Source organism: Lepisma saccharinum, chromosome 6 (genome assembly GCF_977018435.1).
Source record: "Lepisma saccharinum chromosome 6, izLepSacc3.1, whole genome shotgun sequence".
Lineage (NCBI taxonomy): Eukaryota > Metazoa > Arthropoda > Insecta > Zygentoma > Lepismatidae > Lepisma > Lepisma saccharinum.
In genome coordinates this window covers 34,533,778-34,547,171 of record NC_139234.1, presented here as the reverse complement: position 1 = coordinate 34,547,171, position 13,394 = coordinate 34,533,778, and the positions used below count along the sequence as shown (strand labels likewise).

The window sequence follows — 13,394 nt, the reverse complement described above, 5'->3', positions numbered from 1 at the left end:
AATTGCTAGAATACTGATCAGTAGAGGCACATATTTTTGGTAAATAAAGAAGCAAAATTTCTGTACAAAACAGTCTATTTCGGGTTTAAAAGTGGTAAATAAAATAAAATTTCGGTTATAGCAGTGAATGTTCACATCAAAAGTGCTACATAAGATGACATTTTCTTTTAATATTGTGAATATAATCCTAAATTTGATTTAAAAACTGCAGTTATTACACAAAATAAACTTATCCGTTCTAATAGCACATTTATGTAGTTACCAGAGTATTAAGTCCAATCCCATGTAAAGGGGTCCGTTTTTGCTTCTCAAATATTTACAGCAGAATTAATCAATTTTGCATGAATTGCATAACTCACAGGATACTTCAGACTTCAGAAAGTGTTGGATCGGTATATAAATGGTAAATTTCGTGTTTAAGAGTATATTTCACATTTTGCAGTTCATTTCGCATTATTTCGAGACAAGACAGCGTAAGAAAATGCACCTCACACCTTTCAGAAACATGAAAAATGAACATTACAGCATGTTTTTTCATATTTCGTGTTTTCGTCAAAAACGAAGCTTGTGTGCCTGTACTGATCAGGGATCTCGTAATGTATGCAGAATGTTGGATATTTATACCCTGTTGGTATGTTTTATTGTTTGAAACAATTCAAAATATTGCGTTTGATTTTAATAAATGTGATAATTGAAAACTTCTTACGTCACGTGCTGGCAAGGTATTTGTTAAAAACAATAAAAAACACACAAACAGCACGATAAGAAACACTAGTTCTTCCAAGATTTCGATCCCATCTCTGAATCATCATCAGGGCTGGTTGAGAGGTGACTGAAGGAACATGGTTGAAGTTCCGCTGGCGTTACTCGCTGTGTCTGCCGGAAGATCTTGCAGTGTTGGTAAGTTCTTGTATGTTTGAATTGTTGGCTGGGGGATATGAAAAATCCATCAAAGTACACATATTCAGAAATACAAATAATATTAATGACAATTTATGTGGAAATCTTTATTTATCATGGTACAACACAGTAAAACTTAAAAATCCATCGCCCCCAGCCAACAATCCAAACATACAAGAACTTACCAACACTGCAAGACCGCAACGACATCTTCTGGCGGGCACAGCGAGTAATGCCAGCGGAACATCCCTTCCATCACCTCTCGACGAGCTCTGACGATGATTCCGAGATGAAATCGAAAGCTTGGAATAACTCCTAAAGTGTTTTTTATTGTGCTGTTTGTGTTTTTTTTATTGTTTCTAACAAATTTAATAAATGTCTTACCTTACCAGTAGCTAACAGTATGAAATATTTAAGAACCATCAATATTACAACAGAGTAAAAAATAACAATTAATATTTGGTTGAATAAACACAGCCAAAAAAGTTTTGCATCAGGATGGAAAATGACAAAAGATATATGTCGCACAAGGTTTATTGACAATGACAGTGGGAATACAAAAGAAAAGATGAAGAACAAGACATGTTGAATGAAAAGGGAACAAAAAACGTACGATTTTCTCAGAAATGTGTTTAAAACAAAAATGGCACAATTCATGATGTGAGGTGAAAAAACAAAGAACTGTCACAAGAAGACTGTTCGTCATAGCGGATCCACCAGAAACATTGTCTACCACCTGGTGTGTCTTCCCCTGGCTGCAAGAAGGTCTTGAAGACGCTGTGGCATACTGAGGATCAGACGATCAAGGTGATCTTGCGGTAAGCGACCCCATTCGTCCTGTGCCGCAAAAAGAACTTTCATGAAGATTGGTGGGAGCCACAGGACGGTTTGCAATGGCATTTTTTAGCATTGCCCATGCATGTTCGATGCAATTCATGTCGGGACTTTGCGCTGGCCAGAGCATGCGACTGTTATTCGCCGCCTGCAGATAATCGTGCAAAATCTGTGCACGGTATGGACGGGCATTGTCATCCACCAAGACAAATTCGTCACCAATTTCCTGATGAAATGGTTCCACAGTCGTCTGGAGAATGTCCCTGACAATGAACAGCTGTTTGTGTCCTTCTAATTGGAATTAGGGGTGTTCGACGTCCAAGCATGATCCCTGCCCACACCATGATTCCTCCTCCTTGGTATTATAAGGGGTGTTGTTTTTGTTTTAAATTCGTTTAAGTTTGTTTTAAAGGTTAACTTTAGATATATAATATATCAACAACAACAAAAACAAATGAGAGCCACGCTTTACGTGGCCACACACATACCCTATTCCACGTGTGGTGTTCCGTATAATAACAGGTATCCCTTGAGATACCTGTTAAGCAACAGACGAACTTTAGCCTAAATTTAATAAGCAGTAACCAGAGGAGGGCTTGGTAGGCTTATGATTCACTTCAATGATAGAAGGTCAGACACCTTTGAACGACATATTTATTCATAAAAAACACCGCTTGTGGCATAGCTACCACCAAACACGAGCATTTCACTGTACATGACACACAAAAAAGATATACAAAGTATTCTGTACTTACATACCAGCCGTTTTCACATTATAATTTTCATACCTGGGGCCACACACACACGATTTCACCCTTCATAGCCACATCCCGACACATGTGCAATTTTGGGGTACACAACACTAAAAAAAAGGTAATTCGATGCTTCCTTGGTGTAACAAAGGCTTTGTGGGAGTGATGGATGAGTTTTCCTGGCTTTTCTTGCATGGATGGCTGAGAACAACTTGGATATTAGTTGATATCCTATGGATGCTGTTATGGCATCAGTTCTGCCGACCATGTGGTCTGGATTTCCACTTTGGATGAGGGACACAGAAACTCGCTATAATGCTGAAATTTTCACTGGGATCATTAAGTGCTGTTTTGGACACAATATCCCACTTGGTCACACACACTTAGGCCTGTGTTTACTATTACTGGACCTTAGATCCCTGTTTCCCTTATGCATCCTTTGTTGCTGGCACAGGCGGCCATTAACACACTGGATTCTGCCAGCAACTTCACAGGTGACCTGCTCTCAGGTGGGTCTGGAATACAAGTGAGCTTGAATAGCAAGCTCAGAACACAATAGGTCATCTGAAAGTCTGCTCTGTGACGTCACAGCCTTGAAGGCTTCTCATTGGCCAGCTGGAGTCCTTTGAGATCTTTCCTTGTCTGTAGGAGAAGTGCCACTTTCTCCCACCAGATGGCAGAGTTATCAATTGCTTAAAAAGTGTAAACAAAAGTGTTTTTTCACCTTTTCTGGCTTAATTATGCCAGATAATTGCAAATGAGTTTACTTTTAGTAAATTAGGCACTATTTTACCTATGGGTAAATGTTATCTTTGATTTTCAATAAAGGATAAAAGATTTAATAAACATTTGATTAGGAGCACATGTTTTTTGTTATTCGAGATGGCTACTGTCAGCCTAAAAGTTGTTGATTCTTTATAAATAAGGCACTTCTACCCCTCCCATGAGTGACAACTGGTTGGTAAACATTACCCATGATTCTAATTGGGGGGCGGGGGGTATAAGTCTCTGGGAAAATAGCTCTCCCAAGCTTTCTCTGATGCTAACCTGATGGCCCTTGTACTTAGGTTGGTGTGTGGTTATTTGTGTGTGGGCATGTACGCCCAATGCTGATTGGTCATAGTATGGATGGACCCCCTGAACACCACGAAGCCGCTCCTGCAGTCCAGGGCCTCGCCACACCCGTCCTCTTCGTGAATCTGGCCTTAGAGAGAGCCTACATTCATCGGTGAAGAGCACATGAGCCCAATGATTGGGTCCCGAATTTCAATGTGCATGGGCCCAATGCACACAGTCGTGCCGATGGCATGGCAATAGGTACTGGTGCCGGAGAGGTCTTCTGGAACGTAAACCACTTTCTCGGAGTCTGTTACGGACAGTTTGGTTTGACACAAGCACACCAGAGGCTGCCTGGAGAGCATGAGTGATGTCCCTTGCCATCATGGTATTCTGTCGCCGAGATGAGAGTCGTGCATAGTGGTCTTGTGCTGGTGTTGTGACCCGTGGACGACATGTCCGTTGACGATCTGCTACTGTTCCTGTGTCTCTATACCGCCTCCAGGCCCTACAGACATCGCTTTTCGCCACTCCAACAGCCCTAGCTACAGCCCGTTGTGACATGCCAGTCTGCAGTAGCGTGATGATCCTGGCCCAATCAAACTGCACTATTGTACACCTAGGCATGCCTTGCACACAGCTGCACTCGCTCACCTTCGCTAACTGGACACGAACACTTAACTAACCTTCGCCGACTACCGTGGTGCTACGCTCGAACACACGCATGCACTTGCCGACTCTGGTAGTCGTCTGTGGTGATCGGTATTGCACGTTGACCGTGTTACTTCGCACAATGAGCTCTGCTTCATCGTTTCTTGTCTGTTTCGGCATGTTGCGGATGCTATTTTCATCACTTCTCAGGTGATGCAAAACTTCTTTGACTGTGTTTATTACTTCATTTTTAAATTTGTGAGTAAACTTAACTTAATTACCCCATTTATATTTTCATCTCCAAGCAGCCAAAAAGGTTGACTACATTGTATTCTACTGATCTTTATGTGAACAGTGTTAAAGTATCATCTTCTATATTTATAAGGTTCCCTCCTTTTTTTATTTAGGTATAGACTCGCATGTTCTTAGTTGCATGGACTCATGCCAAGCAACACAAATACTCCATTTAGCAGAGCTCTCTCTGTTACCAAGTCACTTGTCTCCAGTATTCCGTGCTATAAACAGACAGGATACTTTGAAGGAACTTCAGCTACAAGGAAATGTGATAGGTGATGATGGATTAAAGGTAGGTTATTGAAATATCTTTTCATTTGTGATATAAGATCTTTATTATTTTGTTACCATTGTTAATAGTAACTTTTATAAGAACAAATCTTGTTTTATTTGACTTGTTATGGTCACTATCAGAATTGTCAATATTAATGCATCCAAATTTTCAAAAATTCCTTGTAAACAATCATCACTAAGATCCCACAGTTCATGTAGATAGTGATGAAAAATTGATTCCGTGAAGTGAGGATATGCAAAAGTCATCTCTCTCTCAAAAATAAAAAAAACACTACTTACATCTGGTTTACAGTCCTTTACAAATTCCAACATTTTGGATCTGTGGCCAGTGGTGGTTTGGTCTACGTGTGTCCACTTCTGCCTTGCATCCAGGATTGTTGTCACCCCCTCCCAATTATTCTCACCCAATTATTCTCTGCTAATTGTATTGGCAATCCAAATTATGACAGACCTTTCACTGATAATGAGACAATAGCAGCTATATTTCACAAAAATTTATGAAAATTAGATTAATTACAAATTCAAAATACACCAGTGATTCCTACAGTCGATCACGAGAGAAGATTCACAATTCACAATTTGGCAAGCTGACAAAATCACTCACAACGAACGCTATACCAATAAATTGCTATGGTTTGCAAGAGATAATAATATCGCCAGTATTTTGTGTAACTACCATGTTTTAATAATGTGTATTATCTTCCTTCAATATAAATATGTCTCATCAGAAACCCAAGTTTAATACCACATAAACATTTCAGAGTATATTTAAGTTAATTACCATTCTTAATGTACTTATTCAATTTAGTCATTATCATGAGGATCCTCGAAATCCCCCTAGTTCTGGCCAGCACCTGTACAAAAAATATCTCAAATCAGTGACATATAATATGAGTTACAGATTCTCATATGCACTTAATAATGAATTTGATTGACTGTTCTATGACAGAAAATACAAGATTAAACTCTGATTATTTAAAATTTTCGTCAAGAGCGCCTAAATGACACCAATTCCTATGACATTATGAATGGGTTTAATTCACACCACTGCACAGTGATCCAGAATGCCAAAAAGGTCTGCAAAAATATAAATTTTGACTTTTCGGCAAGGGGATAAAATATTACCACTTCTGTAAAAAACTAGAAGGGGCATGTAACTGCCATATAAATTTTTCTCTAAATTGATTATTTATTCTTCTTTTCGGGCCTCAAAATGGCGGTTCGTGAAAATGGAATTTTCGGACTATATTTTGTACTTATTTTTAAGTCTCGTTGTAGCAATTATTTTTTTGCCGAGCAATATAATTATGCTAGGTAGACTCATAACTTCTCAGTAATACACAGGAATAGAACACATATTTGAATTACAATAAAATATAATGTTTTTATTTTTGACTTGAAAATACAAAAGTTATCTTGAGGAGTTAACATACCTTTCGCTGCTATTTCCCACGATGATTTCTAAAGCAAAGGATACTTTGAAGTATTGTGAAAACGGCATGGGAGAAAAGTTTTGCTACTTTTTGCTATTTTTGACAAATTTAGCTTATTTGTGAACATGTGCTCCGTTGTTAACGGGTCAGCTGGCAACCCTGAATCAAACGTGGTCACTTGCGCGTGCTAGGGCAATAGGTCGTCTCTTATTTCGCTATCAGCTGATGCTTAATACATATAGAAGTATTGCAGTGTAACATAAATTTATTCAAACGTCCCCAACAACCCCTAACACCTCCCAAAACCTTCATCAACACCCTCCCTAAAATTTTCCCCAAACACTCTGCTGTGTAAATATTACCCAGGAGCAAAATTTCTTCGTAAATCTGAGTTATAATTAGATTAAAGCATTTGATTAACAATACCTTTATTGGTTAAACTAATTGTATTAATTTTGATCATCTTTATTGTATTTCACAATTGATAAAAATGAGAGAAAATATCATGTTTAAATACCAAGCTGAATCCTAGGAGCGCATGTGTGCTTGAAATTTACACAGGCGATGCCTCTATGGCCCTGTGAGGGGAACTAAGGAAGCTTCATAGCTGATTCAAGGTCATGACATTCGAAAGTGTTTACTGGAAAGCTACTGAGAAAGGTCGCTTCAGGCACACTCATTGGTAAAGATGAAAGTAATATTTCAAAATCTTTTGGGTTATTTTTACCCACACATGTCCTTGCAGGTTAATGCTGATGGTGTGTCATAGAAATCCACGAAACATCATTCCTGAAAAATCTGATGAAGATAAAAATTATCAGATTAATCATTTGTTTCATTCATGTTAGATTCTATAAATTTTGAAAATATCACTTAAGATTGTGTTAAGACCTTTAGTGTTGATGTGTTGCGGTGCTGTAGAAAAGTATTTTAAGGATATGAAAACTGTTGCCGTAAAGAATTCTTAGAAATAATTTCAGTTGACTTTTTAAAACATGTGGTGTTTGTAATTTTTTTTTCTTCACTCTATGCAATCTCGAAAGCAGATTATCAGTTTTGAAGGAAGTAGCGACAGAAATAATAGGCGATAAACTGAAGAACTTCACCGGGAAAATATGCATTCACCACCAAAGTACACTTAAAGGAAGAAGGAAAGATATCGGAACTAGTAAATAAATTACTTACGTGAAATTTAGAAAATTTTGCACTTCCGCATTGCCCAATTTAATGGTTAAATCCTATTAATTTCGAAGATCCACTGTCTTCATTCACAAAAGGGTACGGCGTTTGTGCAACTCAGAAGTGCGAAATTTTCTAAATTTCACATAAGTAATTTTAGACCGCGTTTACCGCATCCATCATGAATGGTAAATAAATATTATTTAATGCCTTAAAAGATATTAATTTATCTTGAAAGTAATTTGATAGGAACTCTGTTTTCCTCGCTTTAAACATATATTGTGCATAAATTTATTTTAACAATACTTCTCAAATATAATATTACTATTATTATTATTGTGAAGCCGCTGTAGCTCAGTTATTAGGGCATCTGACTACCATGCGAGAGACCCAGGTTCGATCCCCGGCAGGGGAGAACTGGGATTTTTTCAAACTGTTCAAGTGGCTCTGGCTGCCACCCAGCATCATATAAAGTGGGACCGAATCTTACCTCCTATGTCATCTTAATAGAAATTAGCTACCACACTAATCCTATGTCATCTTAATGGAAATTAGCCACCATGCTAATCCTATGTCATCTTAATGGAAATTAGCCACCACGCTAACTCTCAAGTTCATCACACAGGTGTACTCCAAACTACACAAAGAATTGTCTTTCAATATGCCATCTCAAATGGCATTAAATGTACAATCACTTTTATGAAGTCTCTCGTCACTACACACCACGAATGGGCATATATCAAAGCTCTATGCTATTTCCAACCTGTAATCCTACTCTCAAGCACCAGACTGGAAAAATAATTTCTCTCTGCTCTTTTTTCACTGTTGACTGCATAACATCCAACTTCCGTTTCTTGAGCAGAGTCTCTTTATTCTTGTTTCACAACGTTCTTTGTCCCTCACAGATCCACCCGAAACTTGTTGCCAAATACATTCTTTCTTTCTTTCTTTCTTTCTTTGTACTAAGCAAAAGCATATTGTTGGAATGCAATATTTTGTTTACAACTTCCGTTTCGTTGTCAGGTGTTTCCCCCAGCAGCAGCTACTGTCTGTAGCCAGATCCTTTCTGAGAGGTGTCAATATATCACATTGAAGGTAATAACAATAAAAAGTTGTTAAAAGGATATAAGACTTGGGACTTATAAAACTGCACCTTCATCGTTGGCATCAGCTGTCTTGCATAAGAGACACATGTCACTGCCTACCATCATGCAGCACTCTTCCACTTTACTAATGCAAACCTCTTTCCTCCTGCTGGCAACTCCCCTTCTTTTTTTCCTCTCCTTCTTGTGGCATCAGGTAAACAAAACTCACTGTTGTAATTGAAACTCGTGGGAGAAGCTGGATATTTTATGGGGGGATTGATGACATATTTGTTTACTAAATCAGTCCATTTTTCTCCAGTGTCACCATCATATCTATTCATTCATTGGGCTCTGTTCTCACAAATTCTTTTTGTTTCAAGACTTTTGTTTCTAACTCTTTTTTCTGTACAGATACTATATTAGAGGGATGGGCCGATATGACATTTTGTCTGACAACGATAAAGTAAATACGTTGAATAGTATTAATTAATTTGCGGTGGCACAGTCGGTAATGCGTCTGACTACCATGCTATACGTCCCGGGTTCGATCCCTGGCCGGTTCAAGTCCGGGAACTTTTCTAACGGAAGTGGCCCCAGGGCCCACACAGCATCAAATAACATGGGTACCTGGAGGAAACCCTGGGGGGCATGATGCTGATCACATCACCCCTACTCATGACCGGATCAAGAAAGTATGAGGCATTACCCCCATACCCCCTATAACCCTTCATGGCATGGTGCTAAGCACAGGGGAGCACTTTACCTTTTTTTTTTTAACTAATGTGAATGAGTATGGAGTCTTATTAGGACAACATTTTGGAGGTCAAACTACCTCCTTCATAAGGTTCGTGGATGTTTCTAGGCACAGAGCATAGTGCTGCATAAAAGAAGTGTTGAATGAGGATTCGGTTAAGGGTTAAGGTTAAAAAAAAACACTTACAAGAACTCTGCCATATTCCAACTTAAAAAATCTCAGCATATTAAAAGCTTCGTAAAAACAATCCACACTTATATTAAAATCTCTAAAAAAGGATCCCATGTGGCCGTTACGAGACCAGACTGGTTGTGAGGCCTACGCTGGTAAGCAGCTCCCACCTCACCCCGAAGGTGAAACCTACCTCCCCTCATATAAACCGTCCCTACTTTATCTCTTACTTCACCAATCTAAAGTGAATTCTCGTTCCTCTTCTGCTGCTTTGATGACCTCCGAAGTAACATGGAAACCTATCTTAGCATCAGTTTGCACTGCCTTTTCCCACTTTTTTAAGAAAACTAATCCATCCGTCCTCTAAATTACCGTCGTCTCTGTTGAGTTTATTCCTATGTCCCGTGCAAATATACGCGGCTTCATAAACATTCCTATTTAATTTATTATCTTCTTTCCTAATGACTTCTCTTTTCACAATCTTATGCCCACTTTCAATAATATGTTCAGATAGACCAGTTCGGGGTACTCCTCCCCGATATCCTTGTCATGCTCGCCCCATCTTATGCGCATGCTTCTTCCGGTCTGACCAATGTATTCTTTGCCGCATTCGCATTCTCTCCTACAGACTCCTTTTTGTTCTTCCAGGATTCCCTGTCCCCTCCCTGCTTTTTATATTCCGAGAAATGTTTTTCAATGTTCCGGGGGGGCCTTCATACCACATTTTATACCGTATTCTCTTACAGTTTTTTTTAATTTTTTCTGATACCCCTTTATAATAAGGGATTCCGACAAAAAGATCCTTAATAGTCAAATTCCCTACCTCAGCATCTTTTTTTGCATTCTCATTAGCATCGTTGGTGTTCTCCCTTTTTATGATCCTTCGTGCGTTTCTAGCTACCTTATTAATTTCTTGATTTGTATACCTGTTTTTTAAGCCTACCTCCATTATCCATGAAATTTCTATTTCTTTTCTTTTCTTTCGTTAGATTGGTGAGGTATGAGATAAAGGAGGGACGGTTTATAGGAGGGGAGGTAGCTTTCACCTTTTGGGTGAGGTGGGAGCTGCTTACAGTGTAGGCCTCACAACCAGCCTGGGCTCTTAACGGCCACATGGGATCCTTTTTTAGAGATTTTAATGTAAGTGTGGATTGTTTTTACGAAGTTTTTAATATGCCGAGATTTTTTAAGTTGGAATATGGCAGAGTTTTTGTAAGTGTTTTTAACCTTAACCCTTAACCGAATCCTCATTCAACACTTCTTTTACATGGCACTATGCTCTGTGCCTAGAAACATCCACGAACCTTATGAAGGAGGCAGTTTGACCTCCGAAACATTGTCCTAATAAGACTCCATACTCACTCACGTAAGTAGTTAAATTAATTAATACTATTCAACATATTTCCTTTAATAGTGAGTAATATGCACAAATCTACAATATGTTAACGATAAAGTACCGATATAAAGTTTACTGATACCGATATTCTACCTATCTGATATAAAATTAGAAATGGTCCTTGAAGAACCTGAAATGTTCATTGATCTCCTTAATAAATGTGTGTTTCAAGGTGACTGCAGTGCAAAAGAAGTTGAATATTTAGACATTTACTTTTTTAGAAAGTAGAGCATGAAGATTATCCATAAAAATTGCATCTAAATGGCAGAATTTTGCACTAAATTATTAGATATTTATCGCTATATCGGATCGGTAAAATGATCGGTAATTTTACCGATAAACCAATATGCCTATATCAGCCGATACTGATAGAGTACCGATTAATCGGTCCCATCCCTACTGTATTATATATCCCAATTGAATGATTCGTAAATAATTTAGTGATGTGACGAAGCTGAAAATTTACCAATGCCGATGTACTCACCGATAACTTTTGGAACAGATGCTGCTATTTAACGGATTCCGATACATAAGATTATTCAACTGAAATGGAATAATTAAGGTACTCACGTTTTCCGCGAAGCTGTTTTACATTATTTTCTATTAATTTCGGTAGCCACTGCCACCATCCTCATTGGAATTCGTTGTGTTGTTGCTTGGCGCGTTTCTGTTGTTTTTTCCTAAATCGCCGCTAGGTGTGCTGCTGTCACCTGTATGTCTGCGTATATGTTGTCTGCTGTTCACCGGTGTTAATTGCTGCTGTAACGGAAGCCAGGCGTGGTGTGCCTGACCACTATCTATGTTCAGTTCATGGTTGTAGTGCATGCACTACAACTATACTAATTAAAATATAAAACCTATTAGAAGGTAAAATAAGTAAAAGTAAAGTAAAGTGCTCCCCTGTGCATAGCACCACACCATGAAGGCATATAGGGGGTGTGAGGGGAACGCCCCACACTTTCTTGATCCGGTCGTGAGTGGGGTGATGTGATCAGCATCATGCCCCTGACCGCCTTTACCCCCCAGGTACCCATGTTATTCGACGCTGGGTGGGTGCCGGGGCCGCTTCCATCGTTAGAAAAGTTCCCGGATTTGAACCAGCCGGGGATCGAACCCGGGACCTTTAGCATGGTAGTCAGATGCGTTACCAACTGAGCCACCGCAGCCACCACTATTAGAAGGTAAAACTCTAGAATTATCGGTACCGGTTTAAATATCAGATTTTTGCTGATACCGATACCGATGCTGCAATGTTCATTTCTGCTGATGTTCATACATGTCTAATCGGCTTCGGCACATCCCTAGTAAATATCATATGTTCACTCAGCCCTGTTCCAGGGTTCCCCTCCTTGAGATCATTTTCATGCTCACTAAATCGCTTGTTGAAACTCCTCCTTTTAATATTTTCATGTCAGTCATATTTAATTTCATACATGCCTGGGTAATCATTCAAGACTTTGAATTTCAACGCAAAGTATGCATTGTAAGTTTCATGTGTATACATTGAGTTTTGATTCATTGACCATAGTAATGTTTGTAGAGTTAAGTTTGAGGCTATCTGAAATCAATGCACAATTCTAATGTTCTTTCTCCTGTTGCAGGATTTTGCCAAGTGTCTGCTTAGTCTAACCAGCTTGTCTGTTTTAAATCTGAGCTGCAACAATATAACTTCTGAAGGACTCAATAGTTTAGCATCAGCTTTGTCCTCAGCTGAGAGTTCATATGGAGTGTCTCAGGTTTGTTGAATGGGTGTGAAAGAAGTGAAATATTTTATGAATGTTTAGTTTTGAAATTATGACACAGACACACTGTACTGTCCGGCTGCCTTAGCTGAGACCATGGACGGAAGTGCACATGCACCAACTGGATGTGTTCATTGGCAAAATAGAGGTGACGGCACTTTGGTCAGGAAGCAGGTTCCGTGAAAATTGTATGCTGTGGAAACAATGAAGTTTCAAACATAGTAACAATGCTGCCAAAATACCCAAATTATGTAAGGGCACAGAATGAAAAAAAATAGTCATCCATATACTATATAAGCAAACAGAATATATCAGGAAAGTATTCATCACGTCACACTAGTAGATAAACTTGTTTGTAAACCAGTAACTTTATTTTGGATCATTCAATTAAATTGATCTTAGTAAATATTATAATTAGCACAAATGTACACAGCAGTAATCAGGATGGTATTCACTAATTATAGTATTATTATACATAGTATTATAAATATAATTAAAAAAAATGTAGTAACTGAATGGTTTGTGGCATTGTGTATTATATCGATGTTGCTTTGTAGAATGTGCAACAGAGACCAAAACGACACAGTTTTCTTTGTTCCACTTCGAAAAGGTTTGTTACGAATTGTAAGAGACATAACAAACACAACACAGCACGCAGTAATGAACACTACAAGGGAACCCATGCAAGCAAAATGCCGCAGGGTGGTTTGGTGAGTGTTCTACCTGCTTCTCCTCTCGCGTTTGGAATCGTACTTTCCAGCTAATTTCGTTTCACTTGGCTGAACTGTATACGCATCAGTAAATATTCGCCAGGGGGACTCAGGTTCAAATCCATTCCTTGGCGTGGGTATTC

At 38.7% G+C, this 13,394-nt stretch overlaps 1 protein-coding gene across 3 annotated transcripts in view; it reads left to right on the top strand.

Annotated features, from left to right (window-relative positions):
* LOC145988678 (tonsoku-like protein) overlaps positions 1-13,394 on the top strand; it is a 72,002-nt gene that overhangs the window by 49,972 nt on the left and 8,636 nt on the right. For all 3 annotated transcript variants that reach the window (XM_083123751.1, XM_083123749.1, XM_083123750.1), the window contains exons 21-22: positions 4,601-4,779; positions 12,401-12,535. In XM_083123751.1, coding sequence (XP_082979877.1) covers positions 4,601-4,779; positions 12,401-12,535 — 314 coding nt within the window. The remainder of the gene's footprint in view (positions 1-4,600; positions 4,780-12,400; positions 12,536-13,394) is intronic.